This window comes from Phalacrocorax aristotelis, chromosome 2 (genome assembly GCF_949628215.1).
Source record: "Phalacrocorax aristotelis chromosome 2, bGulAri2.1, whole genome shotgun sequence".
Taxonomy (NCBI): domain Eukaryota; kingdom Metazoa; phylum Chordata; class Aves; order Suliformes; family Phalacrocoracidae; genus Phalacrocorax; species Phalacrocorax aristotelis.
Window position 1 is genome coordinate 130476356 of NC_134277.1, and position 27164 is coordinate 130503519.

Genomic DNA, 27164 nt, shown 5'->3' on the forward strand with positions numbered 1-27164 from the left:
CTCCCCAGAAAATGAAAGGTGACCCAGGAATGCTCTGCTCATGATGTGATTGCAGCTGCTTCTCTGGGCAGTGCATTTCTTCAAGTGGTATTTAGTATTTTCTTGTGAGAGGCCCTGTGCAGGCACGTAAGACAGTCTTAAGCACTAATGATGTTGTAATACATACATCACAGTTCTTGCACATACTTAACTATGTGTCTCGATAAAAAAGACTTCAGGATGGTAAATTTAAACATGTTTATAGTAGTTCGCAAGTTTGCAGTCTCACTTAACAGTGGGCAACGAATGGGAAGGAAATGTATAACGTAGTCACACATAAACAAGATAGCTGTGCATAATTTGATGGGTCTGAATCTTTGAACTTAGTCTTGATATGCATATACACAATCTGACTCTTCTTTGATCTGGATTTTCTAAAACTAATTATCTTCTTCTTTTTCCTCATGGCATAAACCGGTTCTGAGCATCTTACACAAAACTGACCTGCTATCCTGTCACTGGAAAATGGAACCTATAGTGCTGAAGAAAACCCAAGCACACCAAATGCAGAATACTATTTAAAAACCAAAATCAAATTGAAGTCTTGGGGAGGGAAATAAATATTTTAGTGGCAATGAAATTATTTATTCTCTGAAGACAGTTCCTGTAAGGCAGCTGCACCAGCCATTAAGGCAATTATATTTTGCCATTTTCATAAGCTGCTTGAGAAATAATTTTTCTCCACTAGATTAATGCTGTGTCAGTTCTCTGCAAAATCACTTCTAACTTGAGGGAATATTGGAGATACATGTTGCATAATTATGGAGGTAAAAGCTTGGGATTTACTTCTTTATTGTATTAGCCGTTGTTTGGGCAGGACGACTTGGAATACTACAAAAACTTCTGTGCCTCTGAGTTTGCTGATATCCTGACCTCAGAGGATGCCATTATAAGATTTCTCTAAGCAAAAAAGTGGTAAATCTGCTTGTGGTTAAGATGTTCAGCCTAACTGTACCTGCCTAGCTTGTTATAATTTCAATACAATTGAAAATACAATTGAATAATGAGAGATGGGCATCTCAAGACTGTTTAGACTGCTAAAGATATGCATCATCCTCTGGAAGTCCTCTCTCCATCATCTGCACAGTGAAATATTTGCGGAAGAACCAATACAGTATAGAGCACAATATATTTAAGCTATTTTATACTCTCTTCCTCTGGCGGCTTTACCTTAGGCTATCTATTTTATTGCCTTTTTCTTCCCTTTAAGGAACCCAAAGTTGCTGTTCCCTGATTCCAGGGATATGATTGCTTTGAGCATTTTATTTTGAGCTTTGCACACTGACCTAACCACTCTGCACATTCTGACATGCTTCCTTGAATCAGCTGAGAATGGCTTTTATTCCTGTTCCTCATAGGCAAAACATAAATCTATATCTTTAAAATAAGAGTGACAAATAAGGAGTAACAGGCAATGAACCATTGAATAGGTCTTGGTGAGGTTATTTACCTAACCAAAGTGAGGTAAAATACTTCACCGAGGAATAAACGCAGTCTGCATCTTGTAGTTGTGTTTCAAGGCTGATATTTAACTTCTTGGCAATCTGTGTTTATGACTGTAAGGAGAAAGATTTATATTGCATATTTAAATAATAAACTGCTTCTTAAAACATCTTCCAAAAGAATGTGGTGTTCTTTTCTTTTTTGTTGGTGTTAAGATACCTTGTTTTATTCAAGTCAATGATGTTACGCCTGCTTGCATAAACTCAGAATCTGGTCTTGAGTTTTCCTATCTGCTGGTATCTGTGATGTGCAGATGTTAGGGCAAAATGTTCATTGTAGGATGTTTATTGCCCTGTAGTTTGTAAGTTCTTTATTGGTATCATTTAAAAGATACCTACCTTGCATCAGCAAATAAATCTTTCTGCAAGACAGCCCTCACAGCAACACTTTCCATCCTGATTGCTTTCATTTTTTTTTTCTGTTTAAAAATACCCTGATTGTAGGGTGAGTTAGATGCAATATCCAACAAAGCTGCTAACAACAAGGGTCTCCCCATGACACCAGAAGGCTTACTGAGCTGAAGCACATTGGAATAATAGTCTATACCCAAAACACCATTTGAAAATGACGACAAATGAGTGGGAAATGATAGGAGATTCCAGAAACTTTCCCATTCTGCATGGAAAGAAAATGAAAACTTTTCTATTTTATATCCAACAGAAAGACTCAGCAGCCCAGAATAGCACAGATATAAATCAGGCAGCACGTGAAAACTCCTGTTTAGGTGACTGATCTTAATGACATACTGAAGGGAGTTTACCGCATCACAGGAATGTCCTAAGTACAGTGCATTTTAAGGATTCTTTTTTTTTTTCACTGTTCAGTTTTAGTTTGAAAGTTCTTACAGGCTGTCCTCTTCCTCTGTAGCAGAAAGGGGCTCTAGCATTGGGAATCATTCATCCTAATGCAGTCTCCACGAAATAATGAGTAACAGTATTCTGACTTCTCATAAAAGAGGCTGTAGCGATCAGTGATGGTTAGGTTATACTATGAATGTCGGACTAATGCAAATTACCTTGTAGCCTGTTCCTAACAGATCCATATAGCTGTGCTTAACATTGAAATGACGTATTTTATATGGTCTGTTAATACAGGCATGAACTGCTTGAGTGAGTGCTACAATAAAGCTGTTCAGATCTGCCAATTTGCCAGAGCAAAAAAGTCTACTTTTAGACCTCATTGTTCACATTTAGCTCATCTGCCACATTTAGCATTTTGATTTTGTGGAAATGGTGAAAAGTCAAGCTAGTCTTTTCTAAATTCCTTTCTGGTAAGGACAAACCTTTGCAAGCTGTACAGGAAAATAAATTACAGAAGGATGTTAGATCATCTGCTTTTTATTTTCTTTTTATAGGAACAGCAAAGATGATGTTATTAAATAGTATTAATATTGTAAATAGAGCCAATATAAATATTAACATTAATAAATAGTAAAAATATTAAATATTAATAAAATATTTTTAGCAGTAAATTTCCAAACTTTTAAATGCCACTCAGCTGGGAAATAGTGCACAGTAAAAGTGAACAATGCAAGGAAGTAGCAGAATAAAATGTTCACATCAAAATGATGTTAAGTAGAAGCTGGGTAAGGCAGCTTCAGCACAACAGTAAGGAACTGCTGAAAAACATGTAAGAAAAAGGAGAAAAGTGAATTTTTGTGGGTTTTTTTGTAAACAGAAAACTCTAAGGTAGCATTTTAGTTCAAGGGGTACAGTCTTGGACATTAAGAAACACATAGTGAATGACTGAATGTACAAATAAGTATTAAATGAATGACCACGATGCTACAGATCTAGTGAAGTGCCCAGCATTGCTGTACGAAGGGCCACGCTGCAGGAGCCTCAGATATCCACAGTAATCCTACTTGCCCTCACCAGAGCCTGTAACCTGCCTCCAGCAACTGTTTCTGCCATGGTGCCTAGAGTAGGACACTTCCCTTTTCCCTTCCTTAATGCCCAAGTACTTTATTGTCCTTAAATACCTCCTGGTGTGCCTCTGGAAGGCATACGCAATATAAAATTACTTTGAGATTCTCTGAATCTTAGCAGGGGTCAAAAGGTGGTTATCTTTATCAAAGCATCTCAAGGACAGCGCTTTATTTTGGTCCAGCCTTATAGCCCAGGGTCAGCAGGACGTACCTGCGGTGGATGACAGCCAGCCAGAGGCTCAGTTGCACAGTGCCACCTGCACGAGGAACAGCAGTGCAGTGCTGAAGCGCTTTGAATTGCCCTCACAGAATCTGTTAACTTTTTTTCAGTAAAACCTACAACTGAAGTAATGTGGAGAATAACACCGTGCGGTGTGTAAGGAGAGGTTTTCCCCCTCTGCCCTCAGGCAAGAAGCTGAGAACAGTTGTGCTCAATTTACTACAAGGGAAGCTGCCAACGCCAGACAAGCTTGCATCTTCTCTTAAACCCTCAGCCCAGCCTCTGTCCCTCTCCAGGGCTGTTGGGACTTGCCCTGTGCTTCTTAAGCCTGCTCATGGTAATACGACTCCATTTATAGTAACTTCAAAAGTGAAAGCCTGGTATTAACCACTTTTATTATTAGAGAATTTGTATTTCTTGTTACTGATGTCTCAGTTTCCCTAAAGGAGGAGTTCAAAAGACACCTTTTGCAAGTGAATTCAAGGAAAAGATGGGTGCTGAGAGTTCATGCTTTGCTATTTTTGTGTTGGGTGTGGTGTATACATAGCTAACGTATATGGGGCTGGTTTACGGTGATGCACAGCTGCCTCACAGCAGGAGCTGAGAAGGCAGAGAGCACCCAGTGAGCCAGTACCAGGCGGGCACCGCGGGGTGGCCACAGCCGCTGACCTGAGCGGACCATGCGGCTCTCCCCAGCCACGCAAGACCTGCTACCAAGGCCAAGGCTGATGGGGCATCTCTCCAAAGTCCACTCAGATGGGTGGGCCAGGTGCACACAGGCAAACATTTTGCTTCCACCAGAAATAATTTATTACTGAAGGACAAATATTGTTCACTAAATATGACTCACTTCGGTCCTCAGCTAATGAAAGGAATGGTGTGAAAGATCCTGAACTGCTTCAGTAGTTACTCAGCCGGCTGGTTTCTAAGCTCCAAGGGCAGTGATTTGAAGTGATCTGGATAATTACTAACACAATTAGTGCCAGCCTGTGGGATCAGATCTGCCAGTCCAAAGCAAAACCCAACAAGATTCATATAGTGTGGAGAAGTTCTGGTCCTCAGCACCAGCTGGTCCAGTCTCATCGGCATGTCTACATAGCACTACTTGCCAACATAGACATAACCTGAAAGGATGGCTGTTCTGACTCAATATGCCAAGACTTTTCAGTTGGTCTTTGCTTAACCAAAATTCATACTTTAAATTTACCAAAGACAGTGTAACTACTGAAAGGCATTTTTTCGACTGTGTTTGAGAGTGTGGATGTATATCCTACATTACTGCTTGTGGAAAATGTTTTTTTTTTCCCCACTCAAATCCACGTCATTAACACATGAGCTACAAGTCATCCTGCCTTCTGGCGAGAGAATTTTCACCCTCTGACTTTGTCATAACTGAGTTAAATCCTGGTTTGCCAATAACTACTCAGGAAATTTATTTAGTTCCAGAGAAATAATAAGGCGGCAGTCAATCTAGTTTCCAGAAAATTTTTATCAAAATATCTTTTAAAGACCTCTGCTGCCTCTTTTTTTGGGGTCAGTGAAAGCACAGAAAATCTCTCACAGAATTTCTATTCTGTTGAAGGCCAATTTCATCAAAAACACCCAGAGTAACTTTTGTTTTTACCAGCTCTACTTGACAGATGTTTTCTGCCCACAGGGGCACTATGTTACACAAGTGTTGAGATCTGAATGCTATCAAAGTCGGTACTTACTTAAATGTGTAAAATAAGCTTTCTCAGTTCCACATTAGACTCTTACGTGAAATATTACAGTTTTAAGCAAGTGCCAATGAAACCGAAGCACTCTTCTTCAAAACTTGTCCATAAAATAGTTTAATGATCCAGCTATGCATGAACATAGCTTTCTAAAGGTCTTTTGCAAAACCATAAATTCTCTGTTCTTACAGATTTTAGAATCTCATGCCATTAGCCTAACTTTTAAAATTAAGTGCTGTAAAAAGTTTTACTACTAATTCTGATGCTTCTAGCTTCTTTCTTCTTTTCAGTATTCATGTTTAGCTATTTTTGAGTAACATATAAATGTCGGCTTTAAATTAGGAAATACTTTGTCTGAGCCAAAAGTGATGGATCTTACTAAGTGATTTGATAGATTTTGGAGGCTCTGTATATGCTCTGAGGTTCGCATTTCATATTTATTCTGAAGGTCAATTGCCAAGAGAATGAACTGTGTAAAAAAGAGGCTATCAGTTCAGTAGATGAAGTGAACGGATGCCTAATTCCCCAGGTGGGTGACTATTTGGGTGCTATTTGACCACAGGAAGCCTGGTAATCTGCTAGAGCTTGATACAGTCTTCCGCAGCAGTAAGTAGCATCCTCGTGCTGTGTTATTACTGTTGTAAATGACCGTGCTATCACACATGACCATATAAATACAGCAAAATACAGAAATACACTGGGTCTGTGGCTGTTTTAGGGAGCAGAGCAGGATGGCTGCTAGCTTGCCTTTTGCTGTCACTTTGGATATAAAGAGATTCCTGATGCTGTAAGTCTCCTTAATGCTCACACTGAATGAGCAACACTTAAAACTTGCCTTTGGGCATCCTCTAAAGAGCAGGCTAGCTGCTGACTTCCCCTGTCCCACTGTTCACAGTGAAGAAGCAGAAGCCCTTTTATTTACACTCCCTTTGATACCAATATTATAAGTGAAACTATTTTAAGGGTTTTCAAATCAGTTTAATAGCATACTTAATAATACCCCACTACAATGTTTATGCTTTTGATATCAGACTATGAAAGATTCATAATCCATTGTGTTCCCATCACTGGCCTAATGTTTGGGGGCAGTAGCAATTTCTAAATGAATACTAAATTGGAAGAGAAGTGGGAGCATCCTTATCACAAGAGCAGGGAGGACACTGCAGAAGATGGAGGCAGGGCTCAGCAGCAACAGAACTAAGGAAATAGAAAATGGGAACCTGGACATGAAGAGGTGGGCAGACAGTCAGAGGGACTGGCATAAAGACAGGAAGTTTTACATCTTTATAGAAAACACAGTTGGGGAAGGTCTATCTGTAGAGGTTAGAAGGCATTTGTATGCAAACACTTGACTGTCACTCAGCATAACATACTGGCATTTAATAATTTTCTGGGGTGCAGGAGAAGTCAGTGACCTTGCAATAAATAGAACACAGAGCCAGAGAGGAGTGCTGAGTGCAATCCTCTGGCCTGATGCTCCTCCACTTTCCCAGTCATCGCTGACTTAATAGTATTCAAATAGTTTGTGCAGACTCTAAAAGAAGTTCAAAAAATTATGAGCAAAGGAAAACAAAAGCATTAGGCTATTTATCTGCTGGGTTTGAGTACAAAGGTTCACAGTGGAAAGCCATTTTCCATGATGTTTCAGATGACTAAGTATTCTCTTGATTGCATAATTTGAGCAGAAAACAAAAACAACCAACTAATTCTTAAGATCAGGATGAATATAACTGGCTCCATCACTCCAGAAGGCCTGATGGTACGATGGCCCTAGACCATTCAGCAGAGTCGGTGTGTCATATATATGCTTGAAGTGTCAGATGTAGGGGCAAGAATACTAGGATGTTGTACTCAATACATAGATGGAATAGATTAAGGATGAACTATCTCAATGCCTCTATTTCCTAGCTCCCTTCATCTGGAATCTACTGATGCTCCTACTAAACAATGCTGTGTTTTTATTAGGGTTTAATATCCAAGCGATAAGTATCAGAATTCTTTTTCCCCCTAACAGCAGCTTCTTCTACTTCTACAAAAAGTAAGGGGCTTCTTTGCAGAATACCTTAAATCAAAATACACATAAATGGGACTATTTACAATCTATGCTTCAGATGACATGCCCAGTTTGATCCTAGACCTCATTTTTATAACTGACAAGCACAATTCCTCCAGCTGAATTCCTCTAGTAATAGATTTCTGATAACTGAGCCTGCCATCAAGCTAGAAAAACTATATATGCTTCAGACTCAGCTTGGTAAAGTAAGCGACCAAGAAGTTTCTGATCAGTCAATGGATGTTTTGATGGTCTTGTGGTTGGGAAATCTTCTAATTGCTTCTTTTGAATGGCTGCAAGTGTAGAACTGTGGGTGATGCACAGAAATATTCAGGATCATAATTCTTGGAGTACTGTAAATTTGTCCCAATCTTTAGAAAACCGATTAGAAATGCATATTTATAGGCTTAGAAGAGTGATGCTGTAAGCCCTAAATACTAGGGCTCAGTGTGAAGCTTTACCCATGTGGAGATCCTTGAGAGAGAGAATAAGCCTAAACATTCAATGTTAAAGCTACCGCAACCAGGAACACATGGCAGTCCAGACAGCCCATCATCAGCTAAAGCATGTGGCGAACTCAAAGGCTCAGTTTAAAGCTGGCAATATAACGTCTGCGCAGGCTGCCAAAGCACCAGATGTCTCATGCCTGGAAGACTCTTTTCTTTACTGACTCTTTGCTTATGGGTCCTGTGATTGATATCCCAAAAGGGCAGCATAAAACATTTGCAATATAATGTGAGGTACTGTAGTCACTGGCACACCTAAGAGCTCTTCTTTTTTTTTTGTTTTTTTTTTTTTTTTTTTTAAACAAAAGGTTGAAAATCTGTCTTAATGTTTTAAAACACAAAAAATGACCCCCTTTAAATAGATCATCTTACTACTTCAAATAGTGCTTTGGACTTCTGTAGGCTCAGAAACTGTTATCTGTTACCAATATGACTTAATTTACAGATAAATGTTTGTAAAATGGAGTATGGAGTTTCTTATTTAATACATTCATTTTATGGCTAGATAATAAATATTTGTGTAGAGATGTGGGCTGAGGTTGGGAAATTCTGGTCACAACATGAATTAAAATGCATTACAGTTTCATTCACTTTGGAGAATTTTGTAACTTTTGGAGAAAACAGCTTGTTTACTATCAAGTGTCCAAAAAGTGAACTTCCTGAGACAATGTTCCACAGAATTATTCTGATTACTGAACCAATGTCTGCATTTTCCCCCAGCAATTCAATAGGCAAATCAAAAATCAGAAAATACGGTGTAGTTTTGTTTGTGTCATCTAAAGGACCAACAAAGGCAGAAGAAAAAGGGTGACTTGAAAAACATTATTTGAGCACAGAATTAATGCAGTAGGGTTTGGGATTCCCTTATACTACCAAGAAAAGAAACACAATCCACTTTTGGGGAGCTCTGCTAAATGAAAAAGCCAGAGCTCTTATTAGATGGTAAGGTTTTTGTTTCCACCCAGGTAAATGAAAAAAGGCTTAATACTCTGAACTGAAACTTTCGAAAATCTCACCTATTTGCCTGGTAATCACTTTTCCTTCAAATTAAGGAGCGTTCATTTTTGGCTGGACTCTGATTTCTTTGCTGTAACTCCATCAAAACCACCCTGCAGTATGTTGGCTGCCCTCCCAAAACTCTAACTGGCAAAGCAGTGACTTCATGTTTTCAAAGTTCAAGATGTGGTTACAACTGAGTTATGGCTTGGGCTATTCATGCTGAATTTGACAGGAGGAGTTTGGCTTTTCTCCTGGGAGAAGGCATGGAAGATGGTGAAGGGGCTACTTTGAAAGCCTCAGCCCACTGACAAAGCTTAGCAAATCCCATTAATCAGCCGAGTACCGTTCTCAGTGCTGGAGCCCTGTGGCACCCGTGGTAGCAAGCAAATCTTACAGCAATGCTCTAACAACCTACAGCTGATTTCATGAGACATGCCTTTACATTTGTTTATTACTTGATTGTTAAAAAGCGTTTACCGCACTGGTTGTTAAACATCAGTCTGACATCTAGTTTGCTAAACCAAAAAAACCACAAATGCAGAGATCTTCTTTAAGTATTATGTCTTTGTTGCTGAAATACCAAACTCTCCGTTTGAGATTTTATGTCACTCATTTTGTTTAGACAATTCAATGCTGTGCTCTTAGAAGAAAACAATCCATGCTGCAAAAGCTGAATTTATGAAATGTGGTGCAAACATGTTCTGCCTAACAGCAGGCAGACAGCAAATGCCTAGGGCGTTCTGTAATTGTCCTGGGAATATGGTTTCTAAAACATCTCAGATTTATTACTGCAATTTTCATCAGATACCCGATACAGTAAATGTTTCTAAAGGTTTTATAGTTTTTATCTAAAAAAGACAGATTGTTTAGTCTACCTTACTGAGTGACATCATGCTATTCATACTTTCTGTATGAAAGACAGTTACCTTTGTGTGTGTTGCTTTGACTTAACAGGTTTGGCGGTATAATGGACGCCTTTCCCATTTCAGAAATGTCGATACACATAGTTGTGTGAATGTATAAGAAAACATGTAGTTTTTAGTGAAAAAGGACATTGCTATCAACTTCATCCAGGATGTGAGTTACTTTGGGCTGAAACAAACAGGTTAGATAATGTCTTTTAGAGCTATTGTTTATGACCTCCTGCTTACTGTGTCTTAACTGATCACAATTTCCAACTCTCACCTCTAGGAAACTACTAAGACCATGCAAATAAACCAAGAAAATCCAGAGGGATCGAGGAGAAGAAGATACTGAGTTCAGAGGGTGCTGGTAGAGCCTTGCACTCAGGTATCAGCTCTCAAGCTTACATCAACACGTTAAGAAATGGAGCTTTGTCTGTTAATACTTGATGGAAACTATCAGTTTATTTCATAAACCCAATTTAGGCCCTTTCCTGCTATTACAATTCAGGAAAATTGACGAAATGCTGAAGAGAGCTGCTAGCCCCTTAAACAAATCATCTCATCAGCATTTGTTGCCTTCTGTCCAGCTGAAAACAAATCCCTAAATTGAAAGCATCCATATTAATAAAAAATTGTTAAGCTTATTCTCACCAGTGTAAGACTGTTATTTGTCATACTGGCTGGATCCACTGTCCAAAAGACCTGTGTTAGAGCTGAAACTACTATTACTTGATTATACTGCAGACTCAAGACAACAAAGACCTGGAGTTATCTGCTGATCCAGCAGGTGGTAAAATGCCAGTCCCTACCCAGAACAGTTCTGCAGGCTGTTTATGATGAGACCTGAGGACAATGAAGTAGAAGGGGGTGAGAACTGAGAGGCAGGTACGAGGAAAAAAAGCAGGTTTTTTACACAGCAGGCTGTAATCTCAGCTCAGCACCTGCACAGCCAGCAAAAGGAAAGGTCCTTTGAAAACGACAGCTGAGCAACTATGTACATCAGCCTTCTGTGAAAAGAACTTTTGATGCCAAATGCTATTTCCATCAGGGCGATGTTGCTTGCCAAGTTATGTCCCCCAAGCAGCATTTTCACTAAAAATATGCTTCTGCTGCTGTAGCACCCAGTGATTTTATCAAATAGAGCCTCTAATATACTTGCTCCCCATTTATAAGTGAAATGCTAGAGTGAGGGAAGGGAAAGATTTGGTTGGTCTATGTAATTTTGCTGAGTTTTTGGTAGATAAATAGGATATAGCTCAGTTTGACTGAAATGGACTAGAAGAGTGAGATGAAATTTTACATGAAGAAATATATAATCCTTGTATTGTCTTATGCCATCTTGAGTGCACAAATTTTGAAACCTGAGATCAATATTGAACCTCAGCCTTGCTCTATATTTTGTTCTAGAAGAGGACAGCCACTTCGATATGCCTGAAGGAATGGGATTTAGCAAAACTATAAACTGAAGGGGAAGCTAGCAGCAACAGTACATGTCCACTAAACACTAAAATCAGAACCCAGACACACAGCTGTGATTATTTTTATTGTTAGGCAGTTTTTAAAAATCCAGCTAAAATCACATTCTCTGCTTTATATGAATATACACTTACAGTTCAAACTGTCTTTTTTACATTGTACAGAGATAAATTTGTGAAGTGAACTAATCCTTATTTGCAATTATTCAGTCTATAAAGTTGTGATGTGCAAAATATGTGCATCCTGAGCTAAACTTGGTGTATTATGTGAATTAATAACACACAAATTTAGAGCTGTACAAAACCATTAAATTGTCATCTCCATATTTCTGCAGCTTCTTTCTTGTTATACTCTTTTTGTGCCCAGCTATCCCTACATAAAGTTTCATGGAAAATGGAGTTGGCATGCTACATGGCTACGAAAAAGCTGCCAAAAACTTATATTATGCAAGAAGCAGCACAATATATGAGGTGATACTTTGCATTTGTATCAGAATTTTGTTTTTTCCATCTCAAATGAAAAATATATCTTTTTGTTGTACTTCCGTTTTTCTTTTGTAAAATAGAGAGTGGAGTGACCTAAGCCATACATCAAGACAATGTGTGGCCAAAACAGTAAAGGCCTCTCAGCTTTGGCTGCAGTGCTTATCCAACAGGCAATGTTTCCTTCGGTTAATCCCTACCATAAAGTAAGACAACTCTTACTTCTTCCACCATAAACTGTAATTGTAAACTTCCCCTTCCCTGTTTCACAGGAGTAATAATTAAGCTTAAAACAACAGAACCCCACAGGCAATGGGGACGCAAGTCTTGAATGCAGTGAAGTGTGTTTGGTGTCCTTGCACTGAAAACAAACTTTCTTGTTTTCTCAGCAAGACGTCGCTGCTAAAAGTGAGCATCTGCCTGTTCCTCAAAGAAAACAGAGTCCAGTCTTCTTCTGACATTACTTCATTGTACAATATCTGGTGTTTTTTAAACATGCAGTTTAAAAATAAATATTGCGTGCAGTCTGATAACTTTAAAAATATTACCTTAAACGTGCCCATTTATTTTTTCTTGTAAGCAGCAAAGTTCTTTATCACAGAACCACAGAATGGTAGGGGTTGGAAGGGACCTCTGGAGATCATCTTGTCCAACAACCCTGCTTGAGCAGGCACGCCCAGAGCAGGGGGCACACGAACACATCCAGGCAGGTTTTAATGTCTCCAGGGAAGGAGACTCCACAACCTCCCTGGGCAGCCTGTTCCCCTGCTCTGTCACCCTTGCAGGAAAGAAGTTTTTTCTCATGTTTAGGTGGAACTTCCTGTTTTCCAACTTGTGCCCATTGCCCCTTGTCCTGTTGTTGGTCACCACTGAAAGAGTCTAGTCCCATCGTCCTGACACCCACCCTTTAGATATCTATAGGTATTGATGAAATCCCCCAAGTCTTCTCCTCTCCAGGTTGAACAAATCCAGGTCTCTCAGCCTTTCCTCATAAGGGAGACGCTCCAGTCCCCTGATCATCTCGGTAGCTCTCCGCTGGACTTGCTCAAGCAGTTCACTGTCCTTCTTAAACCAGGGGGCCCAAAACTGGACACAATACTCCAAATGTGGTCTCACTAGGGCAGAGTAGAGGGGGAGGATAACCTCTCTCAATCTGCTGGCCACACCTTTTAAGGCAGCCCAGGATGTTTTTGGCCTTCTTGGCCACAAAGGCACATTGCTGGCTTGTGGTCAACTTATTGTCCACCAGCACTCCTAGGTCCTGCTCAGCAGAGATGCTTTCCAGCAGGTCAATCCCCAGCCTGAACTGGTGCATGGGGTTGCTCCTCCCCAGGTGCAAGACCTTGCACTTGCTCTTGTTAAATTTCATGAGGTTAAACAACAAGTAATTTAAAAACTCCTTCTTTGTTTGCTTGAAGTTTGTATTATTTTTTCTCCCCCCAAAAAGTAACGTTTTGCAGTGGAACAGAGGGACTGTCGGTTGCTAAATACACCCTAATAATTGTGTTTTCCATTGGCTGCTGTGAAACTGGTCCTCCCAGTGAGATCCCTGCATTTTCCTCCTGCAAAGTCCTTTTTTTGTTCTGTTTATTTTATACGTTTTAACAGAATAATTATTTAGCATTTTTATTGGCCAGCTATTAGCTACTCCATCATTAAGACTGTATTTCATTAGCTCTAACAAGGTAACTGAAATCTGGTAGATCCATCACCCGTAAAATAAACCTTGAAAATGTTGTATCTCACTTCCCTCAGTTAATGTCACTTCACAGTAAATACATATGAATATTAGAAACCTCTTTCCTTACACCTCCCAGTTTTCACGGACCTGACCTCTTTAACCATCCAGGAGAATGCTTTTTGTCTCCTGTTTGCTTCTTTTTTTCCAGTAGAACTGTGCAGCCTGCAGTCAGCGTGACTTGCTGCAGGCTCTGTGAGCAAATGCCTTCTAATTCACAGACCACCCCCAGTGCAGTTGCCACACATAAAAGCTCACGTGTGTTTTTTCAGCAGAGATAATGGATGCTGGATTAAAGAAAAACAATGCAGAAAGATCAGATTTCACAGAGCACAGTGCAGATCCCTTGTTCTCTATAATTCTGTACCTGGAACTGTTTCACGGCACTGTCTAGCTGTCTGCAAATTGGTAGGACTGATCTGGTCTGACAAGGTAAAATCTGCAGGTTTTCTCCTCACTCCCAGTTTCATTCAGCAGAAGCAAAAGATCAGGTTTTCCTGGTCCTTGGACCCCTTCACCCACCATTCCTTGGTGGAACTTTTACAGCATTTGGGGAGGTCACCCCTCATCAAAAGGAGCCGTAAGGCTTAACTAATTTTGAGCACTAGTCTATACTGACTCCTTACCATGTAGAAGACTGGCCTTATTTCACTTTTCCATCATCTCCCAGAGGCTTAAGCTAATTAATCTTTCTACAGTTTTGCACTGTTTTCCCATCTGTTTGTGGGTCATACGTGCTAATCATGACAAATCATTCTCCACTTTGGTCAGGCAGAGGCAGCCTGTGCTGACTACCAGACTTTTTGGGTGCCTTTTTGTCCATCACTCATCATACAGCCAAAAAATGCCAGTTATCTTATGAAGAAGAGATGATAGGTCCAAGAAAAGAGGGATGGACATAGGAAAAATAACACACTGGTGGGTTGCATGCCACCCACTGTCTAAGGACTAAGCATGCACAGAGGGCCTGGATGCTAGGGTGAGACACTGATGGTCCTAAAGTCTCCAGGTCTGTGACATCTACTAACCTGCTCCTGAATTGCAAATCACTTGAACTCACTGGACACCTATTTCCTAATTTGATAGACATTTTTGGCAGATGAGGCTAGATGCAAGGCCCTGAAACAGCTAACTACCTCATGTGACAGAGCATACATTATAGAGGGGAGGAAAGGCTGAAGCTCCCGAGTCGTCACTCACCAAATTTGCACCTGAAATACCCACGTTTCTGCCCCATATTGGCCCAGAACCATCTGGCAAGAGCAGATCATCATCTTTGTCACGTGCCTGGCTGACAAAGGATGATGATGTTGACCAGGTGATGTTTCTTTGCCTGGGGCCTCTAAGAGGTATGACACATCAAATATGCCCATGCCAAGCAGACAGGGTTCCTCACAAGACGTGGTTGCCCTTCTGCTCAGCAGAGGAGCCCTGATTTCCTGTGCTTCCTGCTCCTTGCAGCTGCTTCAGAGGGAGAACCACCACTCTCCCTCAGGATGACTTAATGTTGAACAGAAACAACTCTTGCAGTAGGGATCAAAACCTGCATAATTACATATTTCAGTGCAGTTACAAGTCTAGGCTAGGCCTCAGAAAGACAAAATTATTTTTTTTGCTGTTGGATAGTGAATATAAAGGCTTTTACCTTTTATACTCCAGTGCTTTGTTTTCCTCTGAAGCTTTTTTGAATAGGTCACGATTTTAAGACTGATTCAAAACTAAGACAGCTACTTTTGGTAAAAGCAAAACAAAAGAACCTCAGTTGAACAGACTGAAGGTGAAATTATTTAATTTTTCACAAAGAAAGCAAATTACTTAGACTTCATGTTCTATTAATGATCTCCATATATATTTTTAGCATTGTCACTACCACAGGCAGATGGATCAGGGAACCTGCCTGTTGATAAAGGAGTAGGATAAAGACACGATGTGCTGTCTTTGTGCCACAGGGTATGTTTTCACTGTGTACTGATGGCAAAGACACAAGCTCATTCTGCTGAGACACAGCTTACTAGTCCAGACTTGGCAGTGTCCTTACATGGTGACTCTTGTTATTTGGTATAAATTTTAGGCAGAGGATGTTCTTGGCTGCCTGATCGGTATAGTTCAAGTGAACCTAAGGTTTATTTCCCTGTTGAAACTGCACTGTGACAAAAAAGGCGGAGGTCTTAATATAATGTCCTTAGTTAATGTCTTCCCTGTTTCCTTGACAAATACAGCTATTGCCTGCTTAACACCAAACTATTTAATAAATATAGAGGTTATTTTTCTGTAGACTCTATCACATCAGTCTGGTCTGTTACATAAAGAAGGACTTACAGCTTCTTCGGACATTAGGCATGATGAAGTCCCTTTGATTCAAAAACCCATGTGTGATGATGGCTAGTACCAAGGTTAACTTTTTCTCTGGTTTTGCACCTCAAGGAAGCTGCTTATTTGAAAATAAGCATCCCACTATTCTCTCTGAATGAGCCTGAAACACTCATTTGGGACTGTTCCATTGACATCGGTCTGGAGAGGAATCTGGCAGCCAGGACTGATCAGGAAGCCAAATTCTGCCGAGGTAAAACCATGGTGCTCCTTGGAGATCATCCCTGCAATTAACTGGTCTCAGACAACTGTCTCCAGTGCATATGTGTAGAGGGACACTGAGAAGCTTGAGGTATGCAGGCAGGTACCAAAAAACCAGCCACTCCTGCCCCTTCCTTGTGCCAACACGAACACCCCAGAGGCTCTGCAGCAGCCAGATCATAGCCTGACAAGCGGAACGTTACTCCAGGAAAAAAAAAAAAAAAAAGAGGAAAAAAGTGCTTATTTGCTCTCTTTGCTCCTGGAATTGGCTCACTGTAGGCAGAGGAGTGCCAGTCCCTGAGCGGCAGCTGCACACCTGGACCAGTGGGAGCACAACTGCCTGCCCTGGCTGCAGCTGGCCATTAGCGGGGGTTAGCAGGGTTTGGCTGTATTACTGCACTGCAGCCAGAGAGTAGCATCTGGCGGTAATCTTGGTAGGAGTACAGTGGAGTAAATCAAAAGACTGCACCAGTTTTTTGTCAGGCCTGCTAAAGTAATTTCTCACATCTGTCCTTGAGGCTTGACTTTCTTTCAGGGTCCTATCCCATATTTATTCAATGCCTGACTTCAATGCATTAATCCATTCATTTATTTCAACTGAGTTAACACCTTCAGTGGTTTGGGAGAAAAAAATATTAAAATGGCCAAAACATCCACATTTAAAATCCACCTACAGACTGTAGTTTTATCATGTATGCTACCTGACCCTCAAAAAAAAAAAAGTCTTCTGGCTTAACAAGCTCCTATGTTGTCTTGTATTTAAGGTGTACCACCTTTTATGCTGCTTACCTGAGGCTTTCAAACCTGTAGGATACTGTAAGCATGAGTAATTATCCAAATGCAACACAAAAATCTAAATTAAAAATAAAAAGAGCCTCTTCTCTCTCTGAGACAACCATGAGGTGCTGCAAACTGTATCATTACTCTCCTGAAGGTATCTGAAATATAAGAAACAGTAAGTTTTTCTTAGAATAACCTTACTGTAACAAACACCCTACAAACTCATTTTCAAGGTCCTGCTTTGGTAGCCTCCCCTGTACAGAGGCCTTAACTGAGCTGTAGAATATAAACAAAAGAAAAAATGGTTTGATTTGATATGATACTTCTGTTTTTTTTCATGGCTGTATTTAAGCTGTCTAGAATATCTTCTCCTTAGCAAGTGCCGTTCCGTGTACTGTTTTGCTTGATAACTTTATGGTGTGGTTTCTCTTTAAATAAGTACACTTGCAAGTCTCATCGTTCCCCAGAGGAAGAGGGGGCTTGGCAGAACCTTGCTCTCTAGAGCATTCAGCCAGCACAGAGCAGACACAGGCAGAAGGAATGGGTTTGTGTTCCCTGCCTGCTGCTGTGTGCCAGCCTGTGTCAGCACCCACCCCAAAGACCAGGCGTCCTTGCTCCTCCTGGGTGACGTGCAATGGCTGGCTTTCAGTTTCACAAGAAAGCAGTGAGGTCCTTGGCCTTCCTCCTCATTTGGCAAGCTCCGAAGGTGCAAAGTGTTAAAAAAAAATGGAATATATTGCCCCCATCATTTGTTGGTCTGAATATCTTTTAAATTCAGAGTACTTTGGCTCACCTACCCTCAGGTATCTTGCACAAAAAGCAGTTTTAGAGTTTTCTTTGCAGATCCTTTCCTTACAGTGCCTGTTTAAGGTCTGATTTTGATCTGACATACTGAGGTGTAAATTAGTAGCACCCTTAAAATCCACGCACGTTTTGCTGTAACACCCCTATCAGATCAGAACCACATCTTTGTACTCCTCCGTGTGAACAAAGCCTTTAAATCAGAACCAAAATTGACTGGAAAAAATTGGGATTGGGCTTAATTGTCTCCAGAAGTTTGCTGACTGTAGGTCTGCTCCTGCAAATCTGAGACCAGAAAAAGTCCTGTAAAGTTCTGCAAGGAGTTTTGCCTGCAGCAGGGTTTTCAGAGAGAGGTCTAACGTATAATCGCAATTATTGGTTCTTATTTTGCAACCAAACCTGCTTATCACTGTAAATAGAATGGAGAGTACAGGATTTGCTGAAAGTTGTTTTCTGCGTGAAAAATAATACTGATAGCATAAATGTGTAAGCTGGGTGGGCAGGGGACAGTAACAATGCTGGGTTTTTTTGTGTGTAGAGGGTCAAACTGCTGGAAAATTCTCCTTATCTCCTAGCTGGGAGCAAAACAATTCATACTGCTTGAACAGTAAAAATACTGAATGGTGAACTACACTGCCTGTTTTCAGTTTTTACTGCTATATGCGTACTCACAGCAGGTTTTGCTTACAGGACTGCTGAACAGATGCCCCAGTATATGATCAACGTATCTGTTCCTTTCTTGACTTTTGTCTGAACATTATGCACACTGTGCACTGTTAAATACTGTGTTCTACAACAGAAGAGGGAGTACAATTTCTGTTATGTATTCAGAGGTAAAATTAAGGAGAAAAGATAAGTGAAGGACAGTTCTGCAAAACAGAGATGACAGAGTTTACCTCCTGGAGATAGCAAGAAATGATTAATGGTGGCCATTCACCTTCAACTGTATAGAGCAATAAAGGTTTCCTACGGCATTTTGACCACATACGGCTGTTTCAGACATATGGACGACATTTTTACAGATACTAGAATTTCAGGAGACCTTCAGATCCTGCTTATTGTGCAGTGTGGGATACAGTCCTAGGGAGTATATGAAACTAGAGTTCCTTCCAAATTATTATAAATGTAGTCAAGAAAAACAGATTTTTAGCCTACCTTTTTCACATTATCTTCTTTCAGAACTGTGATTTTCCTTCTGGACTACAAGTAAGTTTCACTGTCTTTCATGTGAATTGCTCACATATTTTAGAATCCAAATTTTTTAATAAAAAAATTAGTATTTACGTAATTTATATAGTATCTGTCCCATGTGAGTGCTTGTTAAAGTCCTGTACAAAACATTCAGAGCTGAGAACTTCATTTTATGAAGCCTATGAGTGACTCTGGGAGAGTGAATTCATAGCAGCAGAAGCTGGAAGTGGGAGCTTTGGAGATAACTGCAACTAGTACCAGAAGCTCCAGGAAAAGATGTATTTCTTTGTCTGCTTATTTCCATGAGACAGTGATGCTGGTGGATTCAAAGTGGATGTTTTACACTGAGCATCTAGATAGATTTAATAGGTGAACTCCCTTTTTTTACAAGTATCTTTGTCTAAGTACACGTTAATTGTATCCTGTTTTTTGCAGAAAATAATTAGTGGACTAAAAACCAAGCCTGAACATGAATTTTCTTTAGTAATATACTACATTCACACTTCTAACATATATACTTTTAAAAATGAGTAAAGCGTAAATGTTTACAGAAGTTGGTTTTACTTTTCCCAAAGAATCATTCTTACTAGAAGACCATAGGTTGCATCTGATGTAGGAAACCTAGGAAAGGTTCAGATCTCCCAAGTACGGGTGCAAGCTTTGTCCATGTCCTGATTTTTTATGCCTTCCCTTACACCCCTATGCTTTCTGCCTCTCTTTTCCACCTGCAGAGGCCAGACAGGAATCACAACCCCACTCAATGGGGTCCCAATTTGAACAAGTATGGGACCAGGCTCACATGGTGACATGAACCTGGAAATTAGTTTAGACACAGCTGTAATGAACTGGGAGCCTCTTTGCCTGGCATTCATTTCACCTGGGTAATGTGGATGTGCACTGTTGTTCCAATTATTTAAAAAAAAAAAAAAAAAAAGGGACAGAAAGCAACTGAAACACTTCATATTTCTCATTTATAATGAGGAGGGCAGAGAGGCTTTAAAAGGTAAATTTATTGTGCCTGGACTTAGAGAAGAAAAAGAATCAAAACTTGGCAGTAATTTTTTTTCTCTAGGAGAACATAAATGGTATTGTGCAGGGGAAATATTGTGTGATGAGAAAGGACGAAACTAGAGTTGCAGTGTTGGGACAAGCATGGGTATAGAAGTCCCAGAGTTGTGGATTTCACTGATGTGCGCTTTTTTTAGGAATCAGTGGTGCTTTGTTACAGAATTATTGGTTATTTGACAAGAGGATACTTAAAATTGTTTGTGCTAGACAGCTCCCAGCTTTTTACCTTTTAGAAGCTCCCTGACACCATCCAGAGAAGCAGCAAGTGTGGTTTTCATCTGAATGAACATGATTAACTTCCATCTAATGCTGGTGGTGTGCTTTCCAAATGCTTTTTTTTTTCCAGTTGTGTGTATGACATTTTACTTTGACTTGGGGGTGGGGAAGTAGAGCTGAGCAGCAGAGAGAAAGAATGTTTTTTACACAGCAAAGCAGATCTTTTAGTCCCTGATTAAAATATTTGGAAAAAGTCTGCAGAGGGGAGTAGCACAGGAGTTCCTTTCCACTTCTCAATTCCCTCAGCAACTTCTTTTCGTCACACTCCCATGTGTTTTTGCCATGAGACAGAACAATTGCCAGCTATTGTGTGTAAGGTATTGTAGGATCAGAGGCACTCAGCTATGGTATGTAGGGATATTAATGGGCATTAAAATACTTGACATTTGCTGAATGCTCTCAGATTTGATATCTGCGCTTACCTACATGAACAGTTGGTTTATGCAATTTTCAGGATGTGATGTTCCAGTAGCTGCAGCATATTATATCTTGGATTCTATAACATTTCTTTACTGTGTTCAGTTTCCTTATTACCCACCTCAACATCACTCCCAGATTATTTTACGCAGTTCTTACACAGTAATGTAAGCATGTTCCATAGCCTTCACCTGACCAAGAGAAATGACAATTATCTGCAGCACTGCAACCCATGGAAGAATAACACCTTGGAGGAGTTAATACCTTGATCCAATATTTAAAAATACTCCAAATCCTCCTGCAAAAACCTTAGAGAAAAATGGGCCAGTTTTTTTCAGCCTTTGCCTGCATTTAGTTATTTGAGGTGAGAGCGGTGATGAAATGAGGCACACTTCTGAAACGGCTTTGGAAGAACGGGAAGTGGGGTAGAAAATAGAGGGAACATGCCCGACTGCCATGTAGAGGTGGAGGTAGATGAGCTGGAGTAAAAAGATCTTAGTAGTGATTTTTAAAGAACAAATGAGAGACGTGCTTTTTGTCTGAAGAAATCTTGACCTACAAATAAGAAGCCATCTACTTCTTCATAGGATCCCTGAAAGTAGGATGATTGCTGCATTTGGTCAAAAAAACCAACAAAAATTCCATCTGCTCTGGAAAGTCCCTACTCTGGAAAACTGTCAAAAGACAACTACCCAAGGAAGAGTAGCTACGAGGCAAAAGAGTGTGATATTACCACTAAGCACTCTCCCACCCTACAGTTACTTTCAACACAGTGGTCTCCTGGGCTGGATGTCATTTCGGTAGTATACCTAGTAGCTAGACTTTCCATGGACTTGTCAAGTCACCTTGAATCCTTGTAAACATTTCACATCCTTCAGCAAGAATTGCCACAGGTCTCACACCTGTGGGGTGAAGAAGTTTCTTTTTAACCTGGTTCCTACTATATTTGTTTTATGCCTCCTACTTCTTATAACTGGAAGAAACAGTGAACAACTGCTCTCTATCCACCACCTCCATGTCATTCAAAGCTTGTAGATATCCGTTAGGCCCTAAATTGTTTCAATTAGAGACCAAAGAGTCCTCGCTTACATGGTTATCTCAGGAACTCAAACTATTCCATTCATTTGGTTATCCTTGTTGCCTGTTTGAACCTCTGGTAATGGCCTCCTGGAAAATCCTCTTGAATATACCATATCTACTCTGCCCAAACCCTGATGTGTGTCCCCCCCACCCTTGCCTATGTCCCCTGGAATCTTTGGACAGAGCATGCTAATGGGAGAAGGAAAACGTGTGTGTGAGAGCAGTTTTGAGTTTGCTGTGGGGTAGCTCATTAGCAGTGTCTTTTAGAGGTGAAGCCTCCTCTTGAGTTGTCACAGGCACAAGAGCACAGAAGCAGGTTGAACTCCTGCATGGTGTGTGAGGCAGCAGGAGGCAAATACAGCTGTTCCTCAGTCTTTGCAAGAACTCATTGGGCATGAGAACTGCTGCATCTTTGCTGAGACTTCCCAACTATTTGTTGACTTCCCAAAGGTATCTGGAATGCATTTGCTTAAAGATGTGTCCATCTGGCATACCTGGCTTGCTCTGAAAAGTTTGGGGAAGTTAGTTTGGAGAAACGTGTGCAATACCAACTAATTGTCTTAGGTCAGAGTCCTCAGCTAAAGAGGTACAATTGCTCTATGCCCCCTAGTGCTGGCCCGTGTTTATGAGAAATGTCTTCCGTTGCTTTTTTTGTTCTTTTTTTTCTCTCATCCTTTTGCCCTAATTATATTTATGCCTTTCCCCTATACGGTACACCTTCTGACATGACAGAAATTACTAGGATTGATGCACAATTTCTCAGCACAAAATGAAGTCAGGTGGCTGGGACATGCCTTTTAATAATGACCATTAGAAAACTATATTCACCTCCCGATTGCCTTTCTCAAACAAAAACCTACCACAAAATTTTTCCCGTTGGGTGATGACCAGGTTCAGTAGGGATGGCAATACCTGCTCAACTGTTTCTCATCAATTGCACACACAGAAGAAATTAGATGATCCTGCCCAGGACACTGGGCTGACGACAGATGTCTCAGAAGGACAAGTTATAGTCGTAACTCTGAAGAAAACTTCATCCTGCTTCAAACTAATTTTCCCTCATCTTTTATTGACGCAAATAATGCCCGGATAGTAGAAATGGAAAAGATTAGTAGAGTGGGAAAAATACCAGGTTATTTTTCCAGTTCGTGTTACACATGTGGTGCGCATTCTGGCTTCTGTTACAAATGTGACCACATTTTCAGCAAGGCTTGTAAATGTGTCTTGGCCCCCTACTACAATCGCCTATTGATCAAGAGTTTTTATAATGAACTTTCAGCCTTTTTTTTTTCTGAGTAGTGATTTTTGTTGTGTTTGCCCAACTTTTGGAAGCTGATGAGAAGTCTCATTTTTCTAGGCCAGACTATGCAAAAGCTTCTAGGACAGGGATCAACAGGGAGAGTTTGGGTGGGTTCCTCACACGTCACCCAGGTCACATAAAATGCTTAAACAAGAAAATTATTTTTAAAACTTTAACAAAATTGGTGAATCACGTAACTGAGCAGAGGTACAATACTTGAATCTGTATGTAATTTTTTTCTATTTTAACCAACTTGATTATAGATTAACAATCTCACTTAAACCTAGAGGATATTAAAATGTGTATTTGGGTATCCCATACATTGATCAATAGATAGCTCACGTATCTACTATTAAGAAAAAGTTATGTAGCAGCACTGGGAACATGTTATTCATCTCAATGTCATCTGCAAACAAATTGAATACAATCCTGAGTTTAAAAAAATTGGGTCTTACTGAAACCCCGACTGTGCAATGGTATCCAGTGCTGCTGCACAAAACTTCAGACAGGACTGCGGCTTCAAAGAACAGGAGGGCTCCTGACTGGGGTGGCTGGTTGGGTTTCACAGTGCAGATAGATACTGGGACGCGAGGAACTGAGCAGGGATGGTGAAACAGCTGTCAATTGCATAACTACGTTCTATCACTAATAGTGACCCAGGGGTGAATGGCTTCATATCGCATTACCAAATCCTTGAAGCTCAGGGAATGTTTTTGTTTTTTAAAGTCCATGTTAGTAGTGGAATTTACATGCCTGGCTTGGCTACGTTAATAAAATAAAAAGAATAATACGGGTCCTACTTCCACAGGGAGCTGTGCTTATCCTGAGGAATTTGCTGGTCAGTTTGAATTAATTTTATATTACATGTGAAAAGATGCCACTGGTTTCTAATGCTTCTCTCTGTTTGGCTGTCTTTTCATTTGCATCATAAATCTACCTATCTTGTTAAATACTTGCTAAAAAGAAAGTCTCTAAATCAGGCAGAAAGAACACACACTTTGGAGGCAAAGCCTAGCGATGACACCACAGTTCGCCTTTACTACTACTACTTAGTTCAATCTCTTGCTACAACAAATTTAAACTTCAAATTGGGAAAAAACCCACCAAAACAAAAGTCGTTCGAACTACATGTAAAAGTCTTTACTTGCTTACAGTAAGGTTAACCGAGTTCCCGATTAAGCATTTTATGCATTCAGTAGGGCTGCACACTGCTCGACTTTAAAAACAATTTTAAGTTCCATTAAAATTGTCCCCTAAAGGAAAATACAAACCTTCATTCATTTCAGAGCACGGCGAAGCCTCTCAAACTTTCCACCACTTGTATAACCACCGCTTTTTTTTCTGCAAGGACAGTAAAACATCCCCCCCCCACCACCACGGCAGCACCCTTCCCATTGCTAGCAGAGACTTGCAGCATCTACCGCAGGAAAGCGCCGGAGCACGCGTGCTACAACTGAACGGCAACAGGCAAACAAACAGCCCAGCAGCGGCAGGAGCAGCCCGAGCGCGCGCCCCCGGGCCGGTTCCCGCTAGCGGCGCCGGGGAAGGTCGGCGGCGGGCGCGGGGCTGCGGGGCTGCCGCCGCCCCCGCGCTGCCCCCCCCGGCCGGCGGGCGGACTTACCCGGCGTAGCGGCCGCCGTGGCCGCGGAGCGGCAGCGCAGCCTGGAGGCAGAGCAGACAAAGGGGCAGGAGCGCGGCGGGGCGCCCGCCGGGCAGCGGCATGGTGCGGGGCCGCAACGCCACCGCCGCCACAGCCACCACAGTCACCGCCACCGCCCTGGGTGGCGGCGGCCGCGCACACACAAAGCCGGCGCAGAGGCGGGGGCCGGGAGGAGCCGGGCGGTCGGAGGTGTTGCTGGGCGCCGGCGGCTGAGGGGAAAAAAGTCGGGGGGGTGGGGGGGGAGGACGCCGCCCGCAGCCCCGCCGCCCCTGGGCACGGGGATGGCGGCGGGACGGGGCGGGGAGGCGCCCGCCCGCGCGCCTGGCTGGAGGGGACGGAGGGCGGGGGGGGTGCGCGGCCTCGCCGCCCGGCCCTTGCCGGCCCCTAGCCGCCCCATCCCCGTCCCGGGGCAGGGCGGCGGCGAGTAGCCCCCCGCGGGCACGGAGCCTCCGTGGGGTCCGCGGGGAGGGGGGTGCGGCGGCTCCGTGGCCTTCGCCTGCAGGTGCTGCCGGCCAAGGGCCGGTTACCGCGCAGTGAGTGGCACCGGTGCGGCGGGGGTGGGGGGGATTATCGGCGTGATTTTCCCGGTTGGGCAAAAGATTTGAGTCTGATGTGAGGGTAGAGATACGCTTGCATAAAACCTAAGCGGTGGAGAGTCCAGTAGGAACCACGAAGGGAGGAGAAAGTGGGATTTCAAGTTACCAGTGTTGCCAAAAATCTTGGGCCTGTGTAGTGGGAAGGGGAAGAGAGGCTGCTATAATAAAATAAAACCAAACCTCAGCATTTTCTTCAAAATGGGGGGTTAAGTGTCTTTTCTCCGCATTGGTGAGGATGAAAGATCTGCATAAATCAGCGGAGCACTGGAAATAGCAAGGAAAATGGGGAGAATTTTGTTGCAAATAATTGCAGTTTATAGAAAACACATGGAGTACTTGTTGGAAGTCAGGAAAAATATAATGCCAATATGGAATAAATTGATAGCCCCTTTGATACTTTTATGTGACTTTCATAAAAAGGAGCAAGAAGTGCTTCAGAACTAACTGATCCTCAGCCTCTCTGAGAGCAAAAAGAACAAGTAGGCTGTAGACAAATAAAACCAGCTGACATTTGAACACGTGTGAGAACTACTGTAAATCCCTGTTAATGTTTCAGAGGCACAGGGAGCTTTTTGAAAAAGGACTGTATTAAACCGCACGCACTTTGTTTTCTATGGCTGAAAGGCAGATAAGTGTTTTCCTTTGTCTCCTCTCCATACTGGCACCAAATCTGACACGAGTTGTGTGATAAAGGTCTGGAGATGGGAAAGACTGGTCCAGGGCAGGATTATTCCCTTCTGTTTGGTTACCGGCATTCTCTCCCTTAAACTGCCCATCCCCCAATAACATACCCTGCTTAAAATCTCAAATTAATTTCTCGTGAGTCTACGCAGAGGTGAATTTGTGTGTGTGCATATACACAGATGTGTGTTCAGCATGAGATGTTGTACATCTGTGGTTGAAAACACTTTCCATTTACTACAGTCAAGACCTGAAACCTTTTCTGCAAATCTTCAGTCTTGTAATAAATGCAACTTTAACTTTACAGGCATCTATTCAATAGAAGCTCTACTGTATGTTCAGAGGTGACTTCAAAGGTAAAGTGAGCTGTCGCGAGGTTAAGTACTCTTGGAGGGCAAGTTTGCCCTCCAATATTTAACACAGGTTAAATATTCTTTTCTGTTTTGTAGAAATGAGAGACATTTGAATATGGGTATGCTTTAGAAGCAGCTAAACAAACTCTTGGAGGGCAAGATATATTTTAATATCATGAGAATGAAATTGGAACAAAACCCACTGCTTTATTTCACATGCTGTTCTTGGTTACTTTTCTATGTATCCTTGTCACACCTGAAGTACATCAGGTAATACACCAATTTATTAAAATGTTTTCAAAATGTAGTTTGGCTATTATTCTAAAATATTTGCTTTCAGGATGAAAATCTGGCTCTGTCAGAGTTCAGAGGAATTTCACTATTGGCTTCTGTTTGTGAAATAGTTTGGCTATTATTCTAAAATTTTTGCTTTCAAGAATAAAACTTGGCTCCACTGGAGTTAGGGGGAATTTTATTATGGGCTTCTGTGGCTCTAGATTTCAGTCTTAAATCCTGCCTTTCTGCAAGATTCCCTGAAAGTAAAATGCAAGAAGATAGGAGAATGAAAGGGAGTTCAAGCATCAAAACCAAATAGTGAAAATGAGTAACAGAATGTGGAATAAACACTCAAAGAAAGGTATTGCTATCTGTGTTAATATGTACTACTTCTGCCTGTTTAAAACAAATTTTTAAATTAATCTAAAAATACACCTTTAGAGCTGTGGACAAGCTGGAGTGAGAAATAGTTCAAAAATATCAAAAAGGGCTTTAACGGGTAGGGGTAGGCAGGGGGATACAGATCCCTTGGTCCTTCTGATTCATCGGTT

General features: G+C 41.4%; 1 protein-coding gene across 1 annotated transcript in view; it reads right to left on the reverse strand.

Moving 5' to 3' along the window:
* The window catches only part of CPA6 (carboxypeptidase A6), an 85377-nt gene extending 60108 nt beyond the window's left edge, over positions 1-25269 (reverse strand). The window contains exon 1 of the mRNA XM_075085166.1: positions 24669-25269. Within this exon, the coding sequence (XP_074941267.1) occupies positions 24669-24769 (101 nt within the window). The 5' untranslated portion in view covers positions 24770-25269. The remainder of the gene's footprint in view (positions 1-24668) is intronic.
* Between the last annotated feature and the right edge of the window lie 1895 nt (positions 25270-27164).